Source organism: Thunnus albacares, chromosome 24 (assembly GCF_914725855.1).
Source record: "Thunnus albacares chromosome 24, fThuAlb1.1, whole genome shotgun sequence".
Lineage (NCBI taxonomy): Eukaryota > Metazoa > Chordata > Actinopteri > Scombriformes > Scombridae > Thunnus > Thunnus albacares.
The window spans coordinates 1,076,964-1,104,163 of NC_058129.1; the positions used below are offsets into that span (position 1 = coordinate 1,076,964).

The 27,200-nt window shown below is 39.5% G+C and overlaps 1 protein-coding gene across 1 annotated transcript; it reads left to right on the forward strand.

Moving 5' to 3' along the window:
- Window positions 1-1,570: 1,570 nt before the first annotated feature.
- On the forward strand, window positions 1,571-26,128 carry arhgap1 (Rho GTPase activating protein 1). The gene is made up of 13 exons (XM_044344869.1): window positions 1,571-1,674; window positions 9,490-9,724; window positions 10,020-10,118; window positions 10,417-10,504; window positions 12,409-12,540; window positions 14,784-14,870; window positions 16,362-16,460; window positions 16,748-16,855; window positions 17,085-17,161; window positions 17,282-17,359; window positions 18,452-18,580; window positions 20,693-20,796; window positions 20,899-26,128. Exons 2-13 carry the CDS (start codon window positions 9,601-9,603, stop codon window positions 21,064-21,066), a joined length of 1,293 nt encoding a protein of 430 aa, XP_044200804.1. The 5' UTR covers window positions 1,571-1,674; window positions 9,490-9,600; the 3' UTR covers window positions 21,067-26,128.
- The last annotated feature ends 1,072 nt before the right edge of the window (window positions 26,129-27,200 follow it).

Here is a 27,200-nt window from a genome sequence, read left to right on the forward strand (position 1 = left end):
ATATAGCTAATTTACATCTGTGCTCCCTGGACAAGTATAGATATAAAGATATAAAGAATTATACCAACAATTAAAAACAATACAATTAGCAAAATGCACAAACAGTACATCACACATAAAACAACATCATACAAAATATACCTTACATATGCACCATGTTGGAAAACAGTTGGTTCCATACAAAGGTTTTTATCAGTGATCACATGATTGGTTCGTCTTGAGCCAATTTTTAAGTGTTGTTTTAAAAATATGGAAGCTTGTGCATTCTCTGATATGGGAGGAAATTGAGTTCCACTTATCTGCTGCTCTGACTGAAAACGCTGATTGTCCAAAAGCAGTTCTCCGAAATTTAGCTGAGTAATCACCTCTTGCTGATGCCCTGGTCTCCCTAGCATTGTTCCTGCAGAATGACACATTGTTTAAGTGGTGGTGTTGCAAGATCATGAATTAATTTATACATCAGACACATATCAGCAAAACAAAGAAAACTGTCAAAGGTCAAAAAACTGTCAAAGGTCAGGAATATTTCAGATGAAGACTTGTCGGACAGATATTTGCTTCCTGTTTTTTTGTGAAAAGTGCTATGAGCTGCATTTTTGCATGACGTGTTATATCAAATTCCATTCTGTCTCTGAACATTACCTTGGCATAATTTATGATTTATTCCCCACAGGTTTGATTAATTGATTCTAAGTAGAGAGTGGCCCATTTTTTTTACTCTTCAAAGCAGCTCTCCTAAAGAGTTTTAATTTCCCAGCATCCTTATTATCAGCAGTTTTTTTATTTTTTTTTTTGCAAGTGAAGTTACAATATTGGAAAACATGAGTGAGTGATTCACACCAATTTTCAACATGCAACACACTTATGTTAAAGTGACAGTAACAGTCAAAAGTTTGGAAAAAGCTACTCATTCGAGGGATTTTCTACATTTTACTCTCTTCTACATTGTAGATCAATACAGACATCAAAGCCACGAAATAACATATGGAATTACATAGTAAACAAAAAAGTGTTAAACAAACCAACATATGTTTCATATTTTAGATTCCTCAGCGTAACCACTGTTTGCCTTGATGACAGCTTTGCACAGTCTGCATTCTCTCAACCAGCTTATCCTGTTTACTGTATAATTCTGTAAATGTTATTTCATAGTTTTGATGTCTTCAGTGTTGTTCTACAGTGTAGAAAGCCCTTGAATGAGTAGGTGTGTTCAAACCTTTGACTGGTACTGTGCATGGTATTAAGAATGGTTAAAGATGCTGATGGTGAAATTGTTTTCTCTGCCTCTCCAATATTTATGCTATTTCTTTGGTGTTAAAACCTTAATCACAGGGCACTATAACATGTGTTAGATATCAGATTTTTGTGCTATCAAACTTAGTTTTAGCTGTTCTGGAAACCTTGAGATAATGTTACATTGTGTATTTGACTAATTATCCACAGAATAAGAAAAATACACGATGAAACAACTCAAATCTGACACCTACCGGGCCACAGGAGGCCTTTATTTTGACAGGTACGGTACATAACCAGAAATACATGCGTTTATTTTGAAAACCTGGGAGCCGGAAGAGGTGTTGACGCGGATTGTTGCTGTCAACAGCTCTGATCTGATCAAGTCTGCGGCGAATTCAGACATCACGAAGCTCATCGGCTGATTTCTACGCAAGCACGGTAAATAAACATGTCTGTTCTTTAACTGAAGTGTTTTAATATGAAACTGAACAATCGCGTCACGTGGTCGTGTGCACTTTATTGTACAGTGTCATTGGGGATCATTTGTTGTGGTAACATTGATTTGTTATGCTTGGGTGATATGGTTTAGTTAACTTCACTCATTCTCATTGCGAATGAATGTCCACACGGAAAAGGAGCCGCCCGTGTAAAATGTCTGTGTATGCAGATATGCCGCTAAATGAAGCAAAGCAGCTTGCTAATGTGTCTTAGCTTTGCAACACTTGTCAGCTAAGGTAACGTTAGCTAAGTTAGCCCGTTTAGCTTGTCTAAATATGCAGCTAAGCATATTAGCTTAAAATGTTTTTCTTTAGATTATTTTGTTGGTAAGTTAAAAGTAAACGGAGTCAGTTACGGTGCTGCTCACTTGTTGCTTTTATCAGCGGAGATATCAATAGCTGCATGAGGTTGTTAGCTCCTGTACATGGAGGGCGATCCGCCAAACTCCATGTAAAAACTAGTCCGTTTAATGTGTCCTTGCGTGATTTGTCAAGCATATTTCATCACATTTTCCTAATCACAAGGTTATGTTTGGTTACGCTGCATGCATTTAAACCATGTATTAATAAGATTTTACAGTATAATTTCCAAAATGTGACTGATATACACTTCAATTATGTGCCGTTTATCACTTGGTATCTATGCGCTCGCTTACATTTGACTCTGAGAGAACTGAACCACAATGTTTACCAGATAATACTTCGTAGAGAATATGAAACACAGTAGCTCAGTGTAACATAGTGGCTGTCTGTCAGTATTCTGTGTGGGCTTGAAACTACATGTTCAGCAGGTGCCTTTAAAGTCATAATGAAATAAAAAATACATCCATAATTCATATGTATGAGGAAAAGCTTATTTTTATTGGGTATTTCAGAATGTATCAGTGTGTATACTTAAAACTTGTATCCAGGAGCATTTCATAACAGGGGAGCAGTGGTGACCTAAAGGTTAGAGGAGCAGGCTTGTTACTGGATGGGGCCCTTGAGCAAGGCCCTTGGCCCAAGTGGCAACCTCAGGGGCTGAAAAATGAAGCCAAACACTACAGTTCCTTGAATGACTACTGAGGCTGGCTCCAAAAGCAAGTCAATCCCTGTAGACTCCCATGTTAATATGCCCACGTTTACAGCAGAAATTAATAGGTTTACAGCCTGGTACAAAAAACGGTTTTGGTCTCTATAGCTAATTTGTACCTGTTTAAATTTTATTAGGGCTTAAAGTTATGCATAATGAATGGAGTGGTTGCTTTGAGTGCCCATTTTTGGATTAGATGGGAGTTGGGCACTGCCAAGATAGTGATGGCTGGAGCCACCACACTGAGCTTCAGAACCGCTCTACAGGAAACCTATGGGTGACGTCACGGAGGGTTTATCCATAAGTTTTTACCATCAATGCCTTTGCCCCCAACCTCTGCTCACTGGTTAACAGATCAGACTGTGGTTGTACTGGGCAGCTTCCAGAAGGTGTGTAGCTGTGTGAGTATGAGGAAGGCGTTCCTGAAAAAGAGAACATGGGTTTTAGTGAAACTACTATGGTTAAATAAAGGATTAAAATATAAATCCCCTCTCCTCCCATATTAAACCATCCCTGTGTTTTTCCTGATGACTTAGAAATGATCATTTGGTGGCGCCAGCCTGGTTATTTTGTAGAGCCCGGGTCGCTCTAAGGGTTGTAGAAAAAACTTTTTGAAATACTGAGGTCATTAATCCAAGACCCAGAAAAAGTTTCGATTATATGTGGAGAGATGCCGATGTGAAACTGTAGTGGGGCAAATTAAACTGTGCCGGCCCGCCATAGTTTAATACATTAATGGGAAACAGAAGAAAAGGGAAAATGAAATAAAGTAGCAACTCATCCACTGATTCAGACCAAAGTAAACAAACCATAGGTGTGAAAATGCCCTCAGATACCAAGATACCACATAAAACATCTCAGATACTGAGATACCACCTAAAACATCTCAGATACTGAGATACCACCTAAAACATCTCAGATACTGAGATACCACCTAAAACATCTCAGATACTGAGATACCACATAAAACATCTCAGATACTGAGATACCACATAAAACATCTCAGATACTGAGATACCGCATAAAACATCTCAGATCCCAGCAGCAGCTGGCCCAGTGTGTCTGCAGATGAGTGAATCACGGTGGGATTTTTGCTTCTTTGTTTGCAGTTGGACACCATGTCATCATCAATGATAGGTCATTTTTTTGGAAAGGCTGCTGCATATGGAGTTACAACTACCAATTATAATCTGTTGATTGTTTTCTTAATTAATCAATTAGCTGTTTGGTCCATAAAATGACAGAAAATGGTGAAAGGGTTGATCAGAATGTCCTAAAGCCCAAGATGTCATCCTCAAATGTCTTGTTGTAGAGAAAGAGGCACATGTATATGATGTATATCTGCTGTGTCCTTTTAGCTGACTGTAGCATTCAGTCTGAAACCATGAGCACCCAATGGCATCGTGCCTGTTAACACAATAATGCTATAAAGCTGTCTGCGGTTAGGAGGGCGTACACAGCAGTGTTTCACATGTAAAAATGATCAGTGCTCGTTTTTATCTCTGTGCTAACAGGAAGAGAATGATTTTTTTTTACTCTGCAGTATAGTTTTCCTGCCTTTTTTTTTTTCCAAAGAACCAATTTCCAACCCCCTGGAGCAATCTTTGACTAAGCTGCTTTCCTCTGCTGCAGTGCTGTGATAGTGAGGAGGAATGAAGGGGGCAGGGTGCTGCTAGTGCAGGATCCCTCTGTAAACTGTCCTCTGCTTATACAGTATGTAGACACACAATGGCTGTGTGTGCAGGGTCGAATTGCAACATGATCCTCAAAGACTTGACACCTGTAGACAGGTGTTGTGGCTGGGCGGGGGCTGTGCCAGTGCACCGGATGCTGCTCTGCATCGCTGGTGTGAATCCTGGAAGAAACAAACTTCCTCGGTATCTCCAGATATGTGACTGTTAGATTAGAGATGTGGGTATGGGCAGATTATGCCTAACAGTCATATCAGAGTTAGTCTGAGTACAGTCCTTTTATTTTCTTCAGCAACAGTGTGCTGACTGGCTAACATCAGTAATCTTCTCTTTTAGGGCTGCAACTAACAGTTATTTTCATTATCGATGAAATGAAATCAAATCATCACATTTGAGAGGCTGCAACCAGCAAATATTTGTCATTTTTTCTTAACAAAATGACTAAAATGATTATTCGATTATCAAAATAGTTGCAGATTATTTTTGGAAGACCTCCAGAGGAAGGCGTCCAGGAGGCATCCTAACCAGGTGTAACCCAAACCTGGCTCCTTTTAGATGCAAAGGAGCAGCAGCTCTACTTCGACCTCCTCCCCGGATGTGTGAACTCCTCACCCTGTCTCTAAAACTGAGCCCAGACACTAGCCAAAGCTTCAGATCATGGGTGAGGACTGGAAAACTGAGAGCTTTGCCTTCTGGCGGTCTGGTACAACACCTGCATTACTGCTGATGCTGCACCGATCCACCTGTCAACATCACACTCCATCTTACCCTCACTCATGAATAAGACCCCAAGATACTTGAACTCCTTCATTTGAGGCAGCAACTCACTCCCAACCCAGAGGGAGCAGTCTGATAGTGATGATGATTGTGATGATGATTGTATGGAGGGAGATGATAACCTCTGTCTCTGGACTTCTCTGACCTTTTGACGTCTTCTCAGCGGATGCTGTGAGACACCCCCCCCCCCTCCTCCCTCCCCCATATTCAGCGAATTTTAACGACTTGACCAGCGTTTCATAATTAGGTCATGTGACGACACTTGAGCCAGCTCCTTCTGCAGATGAAGACCATGAATTGCAGTGTGTTGGTAGCTATGGGGATGATTCCTCACAGGCCAGCGCTGTCCTCAAGCCTCGGCTTTCCTGTTTTGACCTTTAACTGACGAACCTGCTGCGTGAGCACGACGGGGGTTTATATTCACAAACACACAAAGCAAAGAAAGAGGAACCTGTTACTGTCCACATCATCTTAACGAACGTCCTCCCTGACAGCGTCTCTGAGACCGACTGTTGTTTTTCACTATCTGTGTGTTTCTTTGCTCAGCAGCAGCAGCAGCACGCTGACTGTGTCTGTTGGTTAGTGGCAATATTTATTTAAAGCAACATGCTGTCAGCCAGCATAACATCACATAGTAGGGAGGGAACAGCCCATGTGTGTGTGTGTGTGTGCGTGTGTGAGAGAGAAAATAAAAGCAGAGTGAATAAGTGGGGGTTGAGATATAAAAGAGGAAGTGTGAGTGTAGAATATGGGGTAGAAAGTTAATAAGCGAGAGGAGGAAGAGAGACGCAGAATTAATGTGAAGCAATTACATTACGCTACCGGCTCACTGACTTCTAGAGTTTGTTGTTGGAAGTGCTGGAGGCAGTGTGCTCATGTAAACTACAGTCTGTTTGCAGCCTATATACTGCAGAGGAGGAAGCATTCTGCTGTTTAGTGAAAGCCAGACATGTAAAGAAACACAGACACTCTGTATATGAAGACATTGTGTTTGTATACAGGAAAAAAACACAAAATGATAAATAAGATAAATACTGGATAGTTGTATCTCTTGTGTATCTTAACCCCCCGGTGGTCCACAATGGTATCGCAGGAAGTCAGTGGAACATTTTTTGGAGTAAATCCGAGTATGTTGGGACATATGCAGTGAATGTGTGTCTAATATGCACTCTTCAAGATGAGATGGTCGGACGAGCTCACAGCAGCCGTGCAGTGAAAGCAGCACGACCTCTGTCACTGTCACCCTGGATTTGTTCTGCTACATTCAGAAGCCAGCATTCACAGCAGCATACGCAATTATTATAACATTATTGATCAATCTGCTTACTTTTTTTTTTTTGCCATTCATTGATTCTTTGTTTCCTCTATGAAATGCCAGTGAACAGTGCCACAACAGTTTACCAGTGCACCAAGTTACTTGTTCAAATTTCACATATTGGTCCCAGTACCAAATATATTCAGCATACTATCATATAAGACAAAGAAAAGGAGAAGATCCTCTTGTTTTAGATGATGGAACCAGCAAATGTTTGGCATTTTTGCTTGAAAAATGACTGAAATCATTAATAGATGATCAAAATAGTTAGTCTGGATGAATGAACTGATTCATCGACTAGGCTAATTGTTTCAGCTCTAGCAGTTAGAAGAAGCCTAAAAGACTTTTTGTGTCTCAATCACACTGCCGAGTCACAGCTGTAGACTGTAATTAAAAGTGAAGCGTATCTGTTAGGGGTGCAACGGATCACAAATCTCACGGTTCGGATCGTGTCACGGATTTGAGTCACGGATCGGATCATTTTTTCAGATCAGCCAAAAAAAAAAAAGGGGGGGGAGACAAAACTTTGTATTCCATATATTCTGTAAAATACTTACAGCATGGAACCTTTGCCCATGGTCTTAAATGAAAACAACATTCAAGATGTCCAATGTTTAAATAAAATCTTCAAATATATAAAATATTCAAAGCTCAATTGTTAAATTGCAGTATGAAGCATGATCTTCCTTTAAACATGGTGGTGAATGAAACAACAGACTGTGTCCACATCATCAAAACTTCATAACTTACAAACATGAAAACAAGTCTTGTCCTGCAGCTTGTTGAACGAGCCACCAAACAAACATCCACCGCTAACGTCAGTTAGCAGCTACGTAGCTAATTAGCTGCTCAGCTGCAGCTCATTAAACAGCAGGTAAACATACCTGCAGATGTCACTACGGACCCGTTAGATGCTGGTTTGGTCGTTGCTCTTAAAAATCCCTGTTAGCGACACGCTGTCTGTCTATGACTTGTACTTACAGCAGTTTGTTTACTTTATTTTAAATGAGATATATAAATTTTGCAATTAATCCGCGGTTCACATGCGTGCCAAACCGTGAGGAGCGATCCGTACGGATCATGGATCAACTATGATCCGTTTGCACCACTAGTATCTGTCCACCAGATGTGGGTGACACATACGGCTGAAATGCCTCTTGTTCATTACAAGCAGCTGCTCTGTGGTTCTGTCATTGCAAATGACACAGCAAAGTTTCAAATATAGTTCTCTATCCTTCACATTATCCATCTTGTAAACATAGCCTGAACAAAAAATCTGACCAATGAAACTGTCACAAATTTTCATAAGCAACATATTCTGCACATTTCCTGGTCTACATTTTTTAAATTGGGGTTCTACTTAACATCTTTGCATGATCTGCAGTCAAAAACTCCTTATTTATCTTATAGTGGCCCTTTATGCTGCCCCTTAGTTCTGATTAGCTCCTGTCTCTTTAAGGTCCGCCTCCTGATGAGCCCACTCTGTTCTGATTGGCCAGCTTTCAGAAGCTGCACATTAAACCATGAAACAAACTATAGTAGTATGATTTCTCTATTTTTTTCTTGTTCTTCACTCCAAATGTCAGCTTCTAAAATACATCTCTACTTGTTCGAGCCGGAATCTGATCTGAAATATGAGACACGGAAAAACCTTAGCAACAACCATAGCAACCAAGGCTACAGAGTGGACGGCTGTTTATGGATGAGCTGATGTCAGCTTGTCAGCGAGGTAGAAAAAGCTGTTGCAAACAAAACGTTCAGAGCAAGTTGAAGCCCTGGCTTTTGACTTGCAGGCAGCATTTTTACATACGTTCACCTCAAATTTTGAAATTTGAGGTGAACGTATGTATTTGAGATTTTAACCATGTTTAAAATCTGACATCAAAACAGGATATAAATAACAGAAAACCCCCTTTAAGTACGTAATCCTGCTCCTCTGCCCATCTCATCATCATTTCTGTCATAAACTGCTATTTGAATGCTGAACTTCCTGTTTCAACACAAAGTGCATTTTATTGTGTCTTCAAAGGTTTACGAGCGATTAATGATTGGGAGTCACTGTGGGACATTTTGGCCTTTTGAGGCTGCACAGGTGGAAGTTTTACAGCTGCAGCTTGAATACGATCAGCAGGGACTCAGCAGCAGTGGTAGCAGATTTTAGGAATGTCAGTACAAATATACAGTGTGTTGTTAGTAGCACTTTTTTGTCTTTGCTGTTAACTATTAAGCTAATTAGGCCCATAAATATGCAGTGACCTTCAGGTTTTTTCCTGGTTTTTCTAATATGTCATCCTCTCCTGCTCCCTCCCTCTCTCTTTCTCTCTCTCTCTCTCCCCGCCTGTTTATCACTGTCTGTTTAAATTTGAACAAGGTTGGTGTTTATGTAGCATTCAGCAGCTTGTATTTGGCTGTGAGAAGTGTTCACCTGGAGACAGACAGGGTGTATGCAGTTCTCTCACATTCCTTTCTACTCAGCTGTGCTGCTGTAGAACTGGTCTGATACCTTGTTGTTTTTACCAGGAGGACCCAAAGGTCTATAAATAGTACAATAGTGATTAATGAGCAATACTCTGTATTCTGACTGGATAGAAAGACGCTTACTAGTGAAGCAGCAGAGGAAGTGAAAGCACGTTGGCTGGACAATATGACCTCACATGTCGTGATGAACTGTCATATTTAAATGCAGCAGTATGTTTTAATACATGGGGTTTGATACTTGCTCCTCATGATGAATGACTGTCTGACCAAGTCAGAGAAAATTAATTGCCAACTATTTTGATAATAAGTTAATTACTTACTATTATTTACTAGTTATTAAGTTATTATTTCCTCGGTGAACATGATGGAATAGTTGAAAATGTTTTCAAAGCAGCTGACCTGAAGTGTCTCTGTCTCTTCCAGGCTACTATTCTGTGGAGGTCACAGCTTTGTGTGTGTGTATCTGAGACATCACTGCGCAGCGTGTGTGTGTGTGCGGTTGGGTGCGTGTAGCGCCGTTCTGCAGTGTGTGTGATGTCGTCAGAGCTGCTGGTAGATTTGGGTGAAGACCCTGCAACTGCACAGTTGGGACAGCTGAAGCTGGCTACAATAGAGGACCAGCAGTGGCCCGCTGATGAATCCACTCTCAGCAAGTCAGGTGAGAGGGACTCCTAACACACACACACACACACACACTGATGACGGCAGAGCTGCCATGCAGGGTGCTGTTCCTGTTGTCTTGTTAATTATTAATTCAATTTAATTCAATTTCAATGAGCTTTATTGGTGTGAAAGTTTCAGGAACAATGTTGCCAAAACATCAAAATACAATTTAAGGTGATTAAAAAAATTGAATGTTAATTATCAGTAGGTATCTGCCTAATTCAGTTGCTTTGATTTAGTGTTATTCCAGTGGAAATGTATTCATGTAGTGGTGTTTGTGTGTGCTGCAGAGACAGACATCTCCCAGCGCTTGGATGCTGGCTCTCCTCACCTGCCCTGGGACCACCCCTTCTATGACATCGCCAGGCATCAGATCATTGAAGTGGCAGGTTGGTCCTCCAATCACAAGCCTCTGTCCTCCCACCCATCTGGACTGTGACATTTAATAGTTTTTAATCTTGTATTATCAATAATTCTTCAGGGTTAACCCCTAACGTGACCTCAGTTAGACAGGCTGGTCTCACATTTATTTTTTATTGCTCATTAATTCTTTGAATACACGTTTTAATCACTTTGGAACACTTATATGTACAATTTGGACTGCTTGGCAAGAGCTCTTTTATTCAGTGAGGAATCTATTTTAATATAGCTGATGTTGAATCCTGGTGTGTCTCTTTGTTTGTGCAGGCGATGATAACTTTGGCAGAAAGGTGATTGTGTTTAATGCCTGCAGGATGCCTCCTCAACACCAGCTAGACCATCACAAGCTGCTGATGTAAGTACTTCAGCTTCTCCTTCAAGTTTCTATACATGTGATGATTTGATTTATGGAGAAGTAGGATTTATTGAGACTGCAACTTTTTTTTGTCTCCAGTGACATTTCCTTGGAGATAAAAGTTGTTTTTTTTTCTTTTGTAGAACAGACTGACTCACCCCGAAGCAGTTCCTTGTAATTTAGTTGGTGTATTTATAGTTGTACATTTAGTTTCTATTTATTACGAGGTTCCAGGAAAGTGGAATTATTTGGCCTCAAGTTGAACAGATTATTTCCCATATAGAGTAATGATTGGTGGCCACCAAAGTGAAATATCCAGGATTTGAGTAGAATAAATGTCATTTAGTTGTTTGACTCAGTCCATCATTTACCAAGCAGAACAAACTGCTATAGAGGTGTCCACTTTGGTTGTATAGCCACTGTAGTTTACACAATGATTTGTCAAGTGATGGGAGCAAAGGATGGCGATGTCATTTGGTTGGTCAGTCATTACAATGGCTGATGACCAGATCGCAATTTTGTGTGTATTTATGGTTCTCTATTTATTTTAGACCTGTCCTCTTGCAACACTATCAGGCAGAAATTTTCCCTGATCACTCTTGGGAATGGCTATAATTCCATGAATTATTGACCGTCAGACCATCCCATCAGTGCCACCAGAAGCTCTGTTTTTCTGTTTGTACACAGAAGTGTAAGAACAGCAGAATATTCATTATGGTAGGGCTTTAAACATCTTGTTGTTACTGTCCTGCACCCATCCAACTTGTTTTCTAATTGAACATTCTGAAATTGTATTTTTCATTTATGAAAAATTGTACATTTGAGTGGATAAAAGAGATCCTATATGTCAGTGTAGTATTTCTTTAACCAATAGATTACAATTACCAAAGCAATTTACTGTGTAATTCATCAATCTGTTAACTGGTCAGAGTCAGTGTTACAGTTCATACAGTGTTTTTAGAATACATCATACTGCTGTGTTTACCCCCACACAGATGTGTTTTAATACACCTCTATATGCACCAATGATACTTTTATTCAGTGAAGAGATAAACATAGATCATTGCACACTGAAATAACATGTTTATTACATACTTTGCATCCTCTGCTGTGTAAATGTCTCTTGGCTCTGCTGGTGTTAACAGGAACTTGCTGTTAACAGTGTAAACTTGTTAGGACAGATGCAAAGCTTTGTGAATAATTTTCCGCTGCATTCATATTTTTTTTCAACAGTTTCAACACAGAACTCAGGGTGTAGTTTAGAACCAGTGAAACCAGTGAAAGAGATGGAAATGTTTTGGGATTTAGCAGCCATGAATCATTACAGGAGCAGTAAGGAAAGGATACTCTGGAAAACCTTGTCTAAACTTCAAGTAAAATTCAGATAGTTGCTGCAGTTTCTTTTTCTGAATTTCTGCAAAGCTGAACAGTGACAGGAAACATGAAGAGGGTGGGGACCGGCATGCAATAAAGATCCCTGCTTGGAACTGAATTAGAGACGTCATGGCTACTCAGCATGTGTGTTTGACTGCTGACTTATCAGGAAATCCCAGCTACATATTTACTGTAAGTTCCACATATCCATATGACCTAGTATGAAGCAACAGAAGATGTTCGACAGAAGTCTACAAAGGGAACTGTGTCACAATAACTTCCTTCAAAAGAAAGCAAAAAGAAAGCAAATGCTGCTTCAGTTTTCTTTTCTCGCCACAATGTTTTTCACCAACATCGCCTAACAGCTTCTGTAACATGCTAACCTGGTATCAAGCCAAAGCGTGTAATAACCCATCGCTCCACCGTGTCAGGGTCATATTTTGCCTGACCTAGGCATGAAAAGTACACGCCCCCCCATATACACACACACGTATATTAAAATGACAATGAATGTGTTGTATTTTTTGTAGGTATCTTAAAGGAACACTGGATCAGTATGTTGAAAGTGACTACACTCTGATCTATTTCCATCATGGGCTGACCAGCGAAAACAAACCATCTCTCAGCTGGTTACGAGACGCATACAGGGAGTTTGACAGAAAGTAAGTTCACAAACACAACATGCACAGACGTTACTTACTATCATATCAGAACTGATTATCAAGGTTGATCCAGGCATATTTTAAATGATCAGTATCAGCTAAAATAAAGCAGATCCTTTCATTACTCTACTGTGGTTTTACTGGAGTGTACAAAACATTCAGCCAGCAGCTTCTCATCTTTAGCCGGCACTGACTGTAACTCTCACCAGTCTTAAGTGACAGACGATGATGGCTGCAGCAGTCACAAAATGAAACTCGCCTTTTGGCGGTTTGTGCGTCTGTACTCAGCCAAAGGTCATTTGTGAGGGAGGAAGCTCCACTCTGTTACACCACTGTACAGTTACAAGTAGACTGAGTGTTTCTGTACTTCTAACAACTCCAACAGAGACATCTTCTCTTCAGAGGATCGCATAACGCCAATTTAAGGAGTTACTTTCTCCAGTTAAACTTTCATTCATATCGGATCAATAATTTAATCTGATCTACTTCATATTTTGAGGGACCTTCGGAATTTGGATTAAGTAGCTCATGAAAAATGTGTGAAAAGTCAGAATGCTACAACTGTTATCTCAACATGAGATGCATATTAAATGTTGCATATCTGCTGCATGTAAATATAAGTATCAGATCGGAATCGGCAGCAGCAGATACCCAGTATTAAAGGTTCAGACTAGGGCCAGAAAAACTCTCTGGATGGGACATCCCTAGGTTGAAGCCTTAGTCTGGCCTGAATTCATCATTCAGATCTGTTTAAAATAAAGACTAATACTGAGTAATATTAATACTGAGCATCTATGGGAGAGGACAGAACTAACTTCTGTCTGTGTGCAGTAGGGGTGTTCCCGAATACAAATACATGATTCGGCAAAGCACAAATAGTGGGTTTTATATGAATATTTGTTTCATACAAATATTTAAAAAATTATTTGTTGGGGGTGTTCCCCAGAGATAAAGCTGCGCTACTGACACAAGCAAAGTGCTCTCAACGGACTCTCCATAACCTGTTGTTCCACTTCTCCTTTCCACAAAGTTAGGTTGTAAAAAATAGGCAATAAATGAAAAGTGCAAAGCAATGATTGCCTTTGAAGTTCCTCCTTACATGTTACACAGTGTGCTGTCTCTGTGTTATGGGTGTATAAATAGGTAGAGGTCTGTCTGCAATGAGGCGATGAGTAAAGTTTTAGCTGTAGTTAGCACAGTTGTCTATGATCTGGGAGACTCCAGTTCAAGTCCCAATGTGAGGACCTCCTTCATAAAGTAGTTTATTCATGAACACTTATTGTGAGACTTTAATTTTCTAAAATTAAAAGTGTAATAAAAACAAAAACAGGACTTTTAAGCCTCTTTTCACTTTTATTCAAATACAAATAATTTCGCTGCCTCAACAAATACAGATACAAATACAAATACTGGGATCTCTGCACATCCCTAGTGTGCAGGAAAAACACTACCAGCTCACTTAACATACACAGTAGGACTTTTAACAGAATATGCTCTGTCATATGCTCTGTATAATGGAAGAATGTTCAATATATCAAAGATTGCTTCCTGGCTTGACTACCTTGTCCATTACCTAAACCACATTTACCAATAGAGAAACATAAGTGGGAAGTGTTACGCAAACCACAGCATACTTTGTGGCTGCATTACTCTCTTGCCTGTTGAAGCCATTCAGTGGAGAGATTAATATCTCCACCTCGTCTCTGATACATTTCTCACAATGGCATTGTTTAGCATCAATAGAACATACGTTGCCTTTTGATTTTGAGTTACTGACACTACAATCTAAGATCACTAGTCATTGCACATAGTCATGCACTAGATATCTGAAATATCTGCTGTCATTCTGCATTTTTATTGAATGAGTGGTGTTTGTACTTTTGGCCACTTAAGTACTTTTACCATTCTTCTATTTATGGAAATTGAAGAAAAAAGCATCAACATTAGACCTAGAATGTGAAAGCACATTGTCAGTGGTTGTTTTAAAATGTGATGTACTGTAGATTTATCCCTAAATTAAAAGTGAAGAACACTGCATGCCTGTTCATGAGGGACAAAAATGTAGACAAAACCACACGAGCACACACACTCTTCTCCTTATCATATGTAGAATACATTTTTTTAATGTCAGAATATCTGCTGTATGTCTTGTTGTGTTAATAAAATAGCATTACACGTATAAAAATGTTCACACTGTTATGTTTTCAGATGTTTACTGCAGATGTGTGTCTGTGTGTTTTCAGGTATAAGAAGAATATCAAGGCTCTGTACATCGTCCATCCCACCATGTTCATCAAGACTCTGCTGATCCTCTTCAAACCCATCATCAGGTTCTTTTTTTTCTGTAATATTGCTAAACATCATTTTCAGGATCATGCTACACCTCATTTAGCTACAATTCATTTAGTTACAAAAAATACTTCCTTTTTTTTGTTTTTCTGACACTTTTTGAGAGTGACACAGTATTGTTTTATATTTTGCAGGTTCTCCAAACACTATGACTAGTCTGACAGTATATAGGACAATATTGCAGGATAAAATGTTACTGTTTCAGTTTGCCATTTTACCTAAATTCACTTTTTTTCCTTCTTCCACAAAATGCAATGAGTCCAACTTTGGTCAAAATGACTTCAGATGAAAGTGGCCTACGCAGATGTTTCTACTTATGCATTTGTTTGTGTTTGGACTACTGCCATGGAACTTGCTAGGATTAATTAAAGGTTTCATCAATCTTAGCAACATTCTTAATAGATCTTGTCCAATTGATAAACGAGGAGCAAACTTGCAACAATGTTGGACAGAATCGTTGGGTGTAGCCTCAATTATGAATCGGTTATGAATCTCACTGGGGATGAAATTTAGACCATTACAACACATAAGCTGTTGTACATAACGCTCAGTGTCTGCTCAAATTGTGTTGATATTAAACACATCTCCACAGAAATTCCACTTTTATTTGTTAGCCACCCACTTCAAACAAACTCAGTTTTCTAAATATATAAAGTAAGGTTGGCATAAATGATGTTATTCTGGATACTTTGGATGCTAGCTGACATGTAAAAACGTCTACCTTCTTGCAAGATCGTCATCTGTAAGTCACTGACAAATAGTACAGTGTTACTCAGATGAGTTCTTAACATGCTTCCACTATCTGTTGAACAATCACTGACATGTTTGGACTGTGAGCACTTCTCTAGAAAGCAACAGTGAGGTATAAGCTTTACACTGATGAGAACACTAAGCCAACAAAAAATAAAAATTGTGTGCTAGTACTCAGTTCACTTAGTCAGTGTATCAAAGGTAGAGCGAAGACCTCCAAGTTCCTTTGGATTCAATGAATCATTTCTTATGATATCATCTATCTGAGGAAGCTTCAAGCCCAACCAGTGCTTTAAATGAAGAATTAGGAATGGCAATACTGACAACATCTGATACGGCTTTGTAGCAACTTCATGAAAAGATTAAATCACTAAACATGGCTCTAGTGACATCTAGTGGCAGCTGTGGAAAACTACAACACTGGCGAATTTGTCTGTTTTACAATTTCCAGGTCAATGACTGATTCAGGATGCATATCTGCATGTAACAGTATTTACCCAACGACATTACATTTGATACTGGAAAGTAACTGAGTGCTTCACATTCAAACTTTCATAGTACAGATATGTTTGCAAAATGCGAGGCTATATAACGATAATGCCACTTCTATATCATTAATGTAGTATTTCAGAACTTTTTCATCTTTCAGATTTCAGACTCATTTCTACTCAGGCTTTTGGGAAACAAACTCCTGAGCTGATTTTGTGTCTTTCTCTGTGTAGTTTTAAATTTGGCAGGAAGATCAACTATGTGAGCTATCTGAGTGAGCTGGAGGACGTGGTGAAGTGTGAGCAGCTGATTATCCCTGCACGTGTCAAAGAGTAAGAACTCATGTCCAGATTTTGTTCTAAAAATCCACTTTGAAAGGATACACAATGGATATTTGCATTTGATTTCCTACTGCATTCCACTGTTGTCATTTTACACACTCTGCATGCATTTGAATTTGTTTGGTGGTGAAATAGCAGATTGTTTTACATTCACTGTTGTCATTTCCACCCAGAAAACATCTAATACTCCACCTATTATTCCCTCTCCTTAAGGGGCAATTAGAGTACAGCTTGGTTAACCTTTGCTGGTGATAATCTAACATTGTCTATGTGTCCAGGTATGACAACAAGTTGAGAGCGGCTTTGAAACCGACTGCCCAGCCTCCCATGTCTCCTCCTCGCAGCCCTCCCCTCCCCAACCAGATCTTTGGGGTTCCACTCACAACGTAAGTCACTACATCTCTGCTAATCTGTCTGTTATATTCAGCTTTGGCAGAATATGTAGAAAGCACATCTAGAAATATTTCCTCGAAATGTTAAAGGCATTAGTACACAAACTAAAGTTCTGTTAGATGTGTATTAAAACCCCAATCAACTCATAATGACCTTTAATTCAAGCTTGTCGTCCTACCTCCTGTGTGTGTGTGTGTGTGTGTGTGTGTATGTATGTGTCAGGCTCAGAGAGAGGAGTCCAGATGGTGATGCAGTTCCTGTGGTGATGAGAGACACCATTAGCTTCCTCTCAGAGCAAGGTGACTCTTATCTTGTGGTAGTAGAAACACAAACACACATGCTCCAAAGCAGCTCAATAACTTATTCACACAGTAAGAACTTCCTGGTTGTTCCTTACCGTGTGTGTGTGTGTGTGTCAGGTTTGGAGATTGAGGGGATCTTCAGACGGTCTGCCAATGTGACTCTGGTGAAGGAGGTCCAGCTCAAATACAACTCAGGTAGGTTCCATTGGCCTGTTAAAGCGATCTATAAAGCTGGGCATGGTGAGGTTGTTACACAGCAGAAATGTTGAACTGCTACTGCAGGAAATCTGACAACATGGCCTACCTAACATTCCCACAGCCTGATGTTCCTCTTTGTCCCTGGTGAGTGTTGGCAGTTCAGCTTCATTTGATGGGTGAAAGGTGAACTGCGAAATTCAGTCTCCCAGGTGATGCTTTACATTAGCGGCTAATAATGAGTCAGATCTTTCCTCCCTGTGTGACATCAGTGCTGACCCTCTTCATAAACTACCAAACTAAAAGACTTAGTGGTAAGCGGCAAGCCTTACTGAAAGTCTGCAAAGTTGAATAAAGTGAACCCTTTGGGATTACGTGCATTTATGTATAAATTTGAAATAAAATATTGTCAGATCATATAAGTTCACAAGAAGCACCTGCTGATGTGAACCACGCTGATCTCAGAAGACTTATGATCAAGAATCGTTGAATCATTGACACTTACTTTTTTCACCAGCACTTTGAATGTCTTACGGGTGTGTTCAAATGATGAAGTTATGACATTTTATATCCAATAGGTCAAAGGTCAGCTTCACTGTGACATCATAATGTTCTGCAAAAACAGTCTCTGGCCATAATTCAACACCATAACTCAGGAACAGGAGGGGAGACTGTGACCATATTTCACATTTGGTTAGACACTGAATTGGTGACACTAATCTTGGTGCCACCTTGAAACTGTGGTGATTATTTAGATCCTCTGTGCTGCCGGTTGAAGAAGTGTGTGAAGCATCTACGTTTTAGAAATTGTAGCTTCCTTGCAGCAACATCCATATCTGAAGCATTGTCTACTGTCATGGCTACATCTTTGAGTTCTATCAGAATCAGCTTCATTGGCCAAATATGTGAACACATACAAGGAAAATACACTGATACCTTTTATTAGATTCCTTCAAAGTCATCACTACAAATGTAATATGAGTCTGGACAGACATGGATGTAAACTACAACTTGACGGAGGCATACAACCACAAGGCAGTATTTCTAGTTTGGATAGAGTTTCTTTTCTAATTGTGTGTGTGCTTTTTGTAGGTGAGGCAGTGAATTTCAGCGAGATGGAAGACGTTCACTTGGCTGCTGTGATTCTGAAGACGTTCCTGAGGGAACTACCCGAGCCTCTGCTGACCTACCAGCTCTACAACGACATCGTCAACTTCACCTGTATGTTCTTAAAACCTTAATCATCATAAATATTGTTAGAATTATCTAGCGTTTGGCCAGATGGTGCCAATGTAATAAATTGAAAATGAATTCCTGTGCGAGCAGGTCATGGACGGGTTTAATTCCTCCCAGGTTTCTTACTTTTAGTGGAAACCATTGCACTTTGGTTTTCAGTTCTGCCACATGTCTTATAAGCCATTTGAATTTAGCAGCAATAGTTAAACATTGCCATAATTTAAAGTCTGACTGAAACTGGCACTAAGTAGCCTGTCTAGGACTTCATTCAGACCAACACAGTGACGTGGGTCTGAATGACTCACCCTCAGGCCACTCCTCTGGTCCAGGGTTGGATGCAAGTCAGATGCTTCCCAGCTTTGGTGAAATGGCTTTTTGTCAAAAAGAAAGGTTAATTCATGATACAGATCAGTGTTTCCTCTGGGATTCTTTCAGCAGTGGTGCTGTTGGTGCGTGTGCAGAGCCCACAGCACCAGAGGGGCTCAGGAGGCCCAGATAGCTGTAGTTGTAATAAATGTCAAAGAATGAAATGCCTCAACCCAGAAAATCATCATTTAGCAGTGCTGCTATATGTTGAAAGAATATAGAGAAACACTGCTGATGTTTAAACCTCATCTAATTGAAACCATGAAAACAGAGAGAGAGAGAAAAACAACAAAGAAAGAAAGAATGAGACCGAGAAATAAAAAGCATGCACATGTGGGCGAATGAGTAAGAATATGCTCATGGACAGATGGAGAGGTGAAACAAACTTTTTTACTTTGTAAGTATTTGATAGTCATAATAGTTATAGTGTTATTCATTCAGTGTTATTCTGTAATTTATGAGTGAAATGTATGAACCACACTGCAGAATGGAGTCTCTAACAGAGACAAGCAGGGTCACAGCTTATTAGCAGTATTATGAGTCTGCTGTTTGGAAGGGGTGAAAGTCTGATTACATCAGTTTCCACAGCTGAACAGTTGACATAAGGAAAAAGTGTGAGGTCTGTCTCACCACATACTTGTCTTAATACTACTGCACCATCAAACATCCGACACATACAGATGGGAAAACATATCAGAGAGTCTCATTGTGTACCACTAACAGTAAATACACTTTGTCTGCTACATCATACACATCCACTCTGTAAATCACTTCTGTTCATGATGGCTCTCCCTAGTTTTGCATGAATTTGACAGAATACATTTAGTTATTCCTCTGTGTAGATGGAAAATTTGCTCCCAATGAAGTCTAACATAAAGCAGTAATGTGGTGTTCTATCATAGGCAGTGCAGACAGTCACACTGAGCCTGATTGCATCCTGCTACACAACACAAGAGCCACAGACTCTAAACAACAACCCCCATTAGCTTTCCTGCGAAAGTCTCCTTATCTAACTTAGAAACATGAACACACGACTTGTCCTGCACCTTAGCATGTTGAAAGTCAGTTAGCAGGTTAGATAGCTAACTAGCTGCTCAGCTGCAGCACATTAAACAGCATGTAAACGTAACTGCAAATGTCACTTCAGTCCGGTTAGATGCTGGTGTGGTCCTCACTCTTCAATACCACTGCTAACAACAGACTGTCTCTGCACATGACTTGTAGCTGCAGCAGTTTGTTCACTTGTCTCTTATTCCCTGCGCTGTAACATCAGCACTCTAGCAGCCTGCCAGCTGTCAATCAAACACCGACACCGACACGCCCCTCCAGCTGGCTGAGATGAAAAGGATCATATCTGATATTTCCCCAAAGACCTTTTTCTTCTTCTTTCCCTCCTATATAATAATAAAAAAACTATTAACAAGGATGTAAAAATGATATTGACATTATTTTTGACAGAAAAAAATGACTAAATGTGATTTTAATTTGGACTTTACTCAGGTACAACACTCAGGTGTTGTAAATTAATCTGATTACTGAGCTGCTGCATGTATACACAGATTAACAAATTAATAAAGTAACCATGTTTCTACAGTGCATGTAAACACGTCTGAATTCCTGTGTAACCTGATTTCTCCCAGTGACTTGGGTTTCTTTGGCACATGTAAATGTACTGATTGACTGCTCCATCTACATGAGTTCTAATTCACTCTGGTGTTTTGTGCGTTCCAGCTGTGTCCAGCGAAAGCCAGGTGACAGTTATGAAGACGTTGGTAGAGTCACTGCCAGAGGAGAACTACATGTCACTGAGATACCTCATCACATTCCTGGCACAGGTACAGTGACACACCACACTCATCCATCACCTCACCTGTAACTGAGTTTGTCTGTTACCTACAGTGTGCTGTGTGTGTGTGTGTGTGTGTGTGTGTTTGCAGGTATCAGCCAACAGTGAAGTGAATAAGATGACTAACAGTAACCTGGCTGTGGTGTTTGGTCCCAACCTGCTGTGGGGGCGGGACAACGCCATGTCACTCAGCGCCATCGGACCAATCAACAACTTCACCAGAACCCTGCTGGACCAGCAGCATCTGGTCTTTACCTAAACCCCGCCCCTTCATCCTGCATTCTCTTCCAGTTAGAACCTCCGCTGAGACCCTGCTTCCCCACAGCATTTAGTCCTCACCAGGGTACTTCTCAACCAGTAGCACTTAGACTAAACCAACTCCCTCTGCTTTTCCATTTAAACATCTACCACTTAAAAACATCCCATGGACCAATAGCATTTAATTTTTGTCTCCCACTGGTCTACATTCTGATTGGACCATTAGCAGAATGTGTTTTGTTTTGAAGTGGTCATTTTCAGTCCAGATCAATGCAGTAACTCCAGGCATGAATGGATGTAGATGGAAATGGTACAGTAATCCTCTCTCTAAAAACGACTTAGAGCATAAAATTCAACTTATTCAAGCTCATAAGTTGAATTCACATCCATTCACAGAGTCTCTCTGGTCTGACATATTTAACATCTGTCGTTGGTGGCAAAGTTTTGACCAGGCAGGTAATGTTTTTTTGCTACTTTGGTGTTGCCTGCTGTCATTTTGAGAGGGCTACCTAACAAGTGCTAATAATATAGCAGTAATCATAAAAAAACAAAAAAAAACTAGATGTTAAAAGGCTCCCTGATTTTGTTACAGCATTTTATTATGTCTCCAATTTCTACCATTTCCTCCCAGCTCACTCAATATGTTGCAAAAAATGTCAAGTTTCAAAACCACAACAGTGATCTGAACCAATCAGAGCTCTGTAGGTGGGATGAAAAACGGGGACATCATCTTTGTATCCCAGAGCCAAAAAGAAAAAGTGGTCAAAAAATGGCCGTAAATATGCTGACAGATGATGAAGTAACACAAAATACCAGGCTAGCACACTATAAAGTGCTGTTACATGATCAGGGATCTTTTAGGACATAGATGGACTGTGAGTTCAGGACTAGTCTCACAATCAGTCACTGCCTGGCTTCAATACAGGCAACCTTCCTGACTCCTCCACCACCCTACTGCACCCAACCAACCCTTCTACCTAGAATTAGATCTTTGCAGAATACCTGAAGAAATTCCAGCCCTAATTGCATGTGTTTATAGTTGTATTTAACTGTGTCTATCTGAACACAGCCTGACTGTCATCTCGTAGCAGTTGGAATTAGAGTCTAGACATCCCCGGTCTTTCTCTGTATATCTGTGCTGTGCTGTTGTCAGTCTGTCTCTCTGCTGTTTTCTGTGTAGTGCCAAAACAAAAAAAAAGGCCTCCAGTGTTCTCAGAAAGACTCAGAGAGAATAATAATTCTAGATAAATACAGAGATAAAGCAGTGCAGTTACCAAATGTCCCCTCTAGGATTATGCTCCAAAAAAAAAAAGAGGAAAGATAAAGAGAATGGAGCCGCGTCTCCATGAAAGTCTCAGGTTAAATTTAAAGATGAACTTGGTACCAAACATTGTGGACAATCTATGAAATGCTGTAATTCAAACAACCAGTAGAATAAGAGCTGTGTGATTCTACCAGCAGCTCAGAAAGTGTTAGAATCCAAACACAGCTGTGCATGTGGATGAAGTAAGTGCTGGAGCTGGTTTAGGTAGCAGCAGCAGCTCTGTAATATACTATACTGTACCATATCATGATAGTTTATGTATGATTCTTTATGGCTTTCTCCTACATTTGACTTCAATATTGTGTTAATGTTCTATCTGGATTTCTAGATTTGATCAGCATAACTTTCATCCCATTAGAATCCTCCAAACTCTCATTGTCATTATGATTTTAGCATGTTTCATTCTCAAAGTAGCATTTTTTTTTTTTTTTTTAAAGGTACGGGATAGATGGCAGACATACAGTAGCTCCATACAGTGTAGTGGAATATTCAATAGTACAAATACATAAAAACCAGAGATGTGTTCTGCTGGCTGGAATAAGCAGGAAATGACTTCCAGTTAGGCATTTAGTCTTTAACGAATAACTCTGGCATGATTCCTTTTTTTCCTTATTGTCAGCAAATTCCATTGTGAAGACCAAAAACTAACCTGTTAGTCTGTCTCTCAGTTTACTTTCTGATTCCCCTACCCCTGTCTGTCTTATCCAAACAATCACCACTCAGTTTATAATAGATTATTTCTGCCATAACATGCTTTCACTTCTCACTGCTTATAGCCAGGGCCGCATTAATTGAATGCACTTGCACTTGTATTTAGCAGAAGACTTCTTTGGAAAAAGTTTACCCATCTTAGTAGCATAAATCACAAAAATGGAACCAAGCTCTGTTCAGGGAACGTTGGATGCAGGAGTTGAAGTTTAAAAGCATTTGAAAGGATGTGCCCAGTGCAGCTGTAAGACTCCTGTGTGTTGTGGTTGTTGTGTGAGGAGACTTGTGAGCCTGATCACGTGACAGCGGTGATACAAGTTATAATCTTTGTGTCGGGTAGTTCTAAATCATTATTCTTTGTTTTTTTCCTGCAAACAATAATGATTTAGTCACGTGGCATCACCACTGTGTGTGTGTTCAGGATCATTGAGTTTCCACGGCAACATGATGCAAGAGAAATCCTTTTTATTTATTTTAATTCCTTCTACATAGAACTCGGAATATTCCTTTAAATAATGAATGAAACTGTTGTGATGTGAGCTTTATTTATATCTTAAGTTGCCTTATATTTTGCTTGATGCTGTGCCACTAATGGAGCTTGTCCAAGTTGTATGATGGTTTCTGGGTGTCTGCAGGGTCCTCTGGTCTGTCTAAACTGAGCTGTGTGATTATTGAAAATAACACTCAGCACAGAGGCTGATTGCTGAACCTCTCGAGTGCTTTCATTTTTTTCATGCAGTTTGGTGTGAGTTATTCTGCTTATGTCCACTCGCCTGCAATCATTTAAGTATTGTTCATTCACTTTTTTTTTTAGTACAAAACACTCTTTAGATATAAACTTTGTCAACCTTGAAATAGCTACTAATTTACTACTCCAACAGACAGGAGGAGCTGTAGACTTTTTATCTCTCCAGGACTCTCAAAACTGTTCAAATGAAGAAATCTGAGATGAAATATCACTCTTAAACTCCTCAGACAGCCTGCGATGAGGGTCACAAGCCAAAAATGTTGGGAAACCAGTGCTTTAAGGTACAGCAGTGATACACAGGACAGGTTTGAGTCACTGTTTGAAAGCTCTGTGTAGATCCACTGTAGCTGCATCATCCGTCCACACTAACAGCAGCTTCAACTCAAGTTCAAATTTGGCTTCAAGAGAAGAGCTGTGTGTAAATAGGCTAAGCGGTTTTCCTCTACATCTCCCAGCATGTCTCAGTCATAGTTAAAGCTGTAATTCCCCAGGCGGCCAAATACCATTTCTATACTTTGTGGTGCATCTTCAAGCTTTATTTCTGGTCATCATTCAGTTTCCAAAGCCTTAATTTAAAGATGTTTTTCTCATTTTTCTGCCAACCCATCTCCAAATTCCACTCATCCAAAGCTTTGTGTTAAATTAAAGTCATAGTTGTTATATATTACATAGACTTTGGCTGGATTGTCACATGAACAAAACAGAGTTAGCTGTTTGTCCTGTGTGACCCTGATCAGTTGTGTCCCCTTCTTGTGGTCATTCAGTCTCTGCTAATGACTCCTGGCCAAACTCTGCTATTGAATCAGTTGTCATTTATTCTATTGATGGCCAAAATGTTAGCAGTAGGTAAATATTAGTGTTGTAACGTTGCTATAATTATGAATATGATGTGACTGAAACGCACCAAAAGATCAGAGATTTAGTTTGACTGAAACTGAAAGCAAAAAAAAAAAAATCTCAAATGTTTACCTGTTGTAACTCCCAGTCATGTCAATGCCTCAGTAATTGACATGGTATCAGTGTATATTTGGGTGTGTGAGTGTAAATGCTGTCTCAGCTGGCCCCAGCACATTCAAATAGACAAAATAGGTCTAATTGTTGGGGTCTAAATATATAGTTAAAAAATGAAAAACTAGGGCTCCTGTCAGTTGAGGTGTTTGTGTGTGTGTGTGTGTGTGTGTGTGTGTGTATTGTTGTTGTAAGGTGGAAACATGTTAACTCCAGTTTTGGTGATTTTTATTATTTGACATAATGTGAGAAATGATCTCTTTAGGTTGAGAAAGTTCATTGAAATAACAGCAAAAATAAGATGAAACCAGTTTTTCTCAGCTCATGAAAAACTGACGTCTTGGAGATACATGTTTTTCATTTGACAACAGCAATATGCTTGTGTGTGTGTGTGTGTGTGTGTGTGTGTGTGTGAGTGAGTGTGCATGCTCGTGCCTTGTTTCCCCCCAAGTGATCATGTGATTAGCCATCAAAGTGCCAGTGTGCCCGTTCTGCCATAAATTAAAACAACCCGAGGTGCGTTCAACAAAGCTGCGGTGTTTGTATGTTCGACAGGGTTCAAAGCTGCATGTTAACAGACAGAGAAAACACAAAGGGGACAGTGGAGCTCCCTGTCAAACTCCTCAGCTGGTTGAACACAGCTCAGCTGTAATGGATGATAGCAGGCTTGAGAAATTTAACCTCATAAATATGGAATCCATAATACTGAAGAGGATTAAAGATAGATACAAAAAAATATGAGTTCTCATTACACTTTATTTTCATTTTAAGGTTACACATGCTTCTTTAATATCCAGTTAACCTGATAATGATTTATACTTCACATTTCATTTTTTATCATCAGCATATAGTCAGTATCAGCTGTTGTCACAGACTTATAAACATGTAACTTTGTGCTCTTCAAACACTTCAGAATCCAACTATAGTTTTTTTCATCTTCACGTTTTACAGTAAAATCAACCAAGTATCATTCCTGTTCATATAATTTCTATAAAACTGTTTCTCTTCAACTCTGCTGATCGATTACAGCTCTGTATAATCTATGGATCTTTGTACTGTAACTGTTGTCATAGTGACAGTGAACAATATTTCTCTCTGGGAGAAATTATTTGGTTTCAAGGCTGATTTATTGATACTTAGTGATCTTATTTTCTTAACTCTTTTTCATCCTTTACTTTTGATATGTTGTGGATCTTACTCTTATATATGTACTGTATGATATAATGGTAATAAACTGTAATATCAATGTGTGCAAACAATAAACAAATGGTGAACGAAAGCTCAGGTTTTTCTGTTTCTGAAAGATGTCAGATGACAGCGAAATGTTTCTCCATGTTTATTCACTTTCATGACATTCAAGCATGCACAGAGAGAAGCATCACCGCCTCTGGGCCACACACACAGTATACACACATTCATACAAGAGGCAGTTATATAGTACTCTACAGACATTTAAACTGAAAGTGATTGGAAACAAACTTTAAAATGAATGAATAAAAATGTGAAAATGCATACAAATCTGGAGGCAATACAGACATAAAAAATAAAATAGACACGTGAAATAAAAGGGACACAGTTTTAAAATGATAACGTTCAATCTGACATTTTTTTTGAGAAGTTATTAACATTTTGTGTGGGTTTATTGTCTTCTGTCCTAAAATTTGCGCAAAGAAAAGGTTCTATCTCAAGAATCAATCTCTAGCATGGTACTAGTATAAGGTTCCATCTGCAAAGCACCAATCAGTGCTGCTGATGCTAACTGGGCTTGTGTCTGTGTAATGTTATAAGAGTCCAGCAGCAGTCACAGTGATGATGGTGACACAGACCCCAGCTTGTCAAAAAGAAGTAAAAAAAAAAGTAAATGTGGCAGCAGAAAAACACGAGAAAGGCTCTGAAATGAACAACAGACAAAAACAAAACTAAGTAGCCCAGAGCAAGGAGAGAAAATATGTTGAATGTTCTTTCCAACTGTCTGGAATTTAGTTGTTGGTAAAACTTTATGAACTGTATCATCAGTTCAAATCTGTCTGTGAAAACCAAATGTAGTTATGTCTTAATTGAAAACATGCAGCTAAATTATTGCCTTAGCCCAAATATCTGAAATCATATCTCCCCTCAGTAGTTCATACATTGAGTCTGTGTTCAATGAAAGCATCCCCTTCTGTGAAGCCAGGTAGAAACTTCTAATTCAAAGCTGCCTGTTACTGTTACTGGATTGTTTCAATTTAACAGTGAGTTGATTGGATCCTTATTAACTCAGCTGGTCTCACTGACTCAGGAAACTTCCTTTAACTTCTCTCAGACTTGCTATGTGCAGCCTACATACATGTCTGATTCACTAACAATC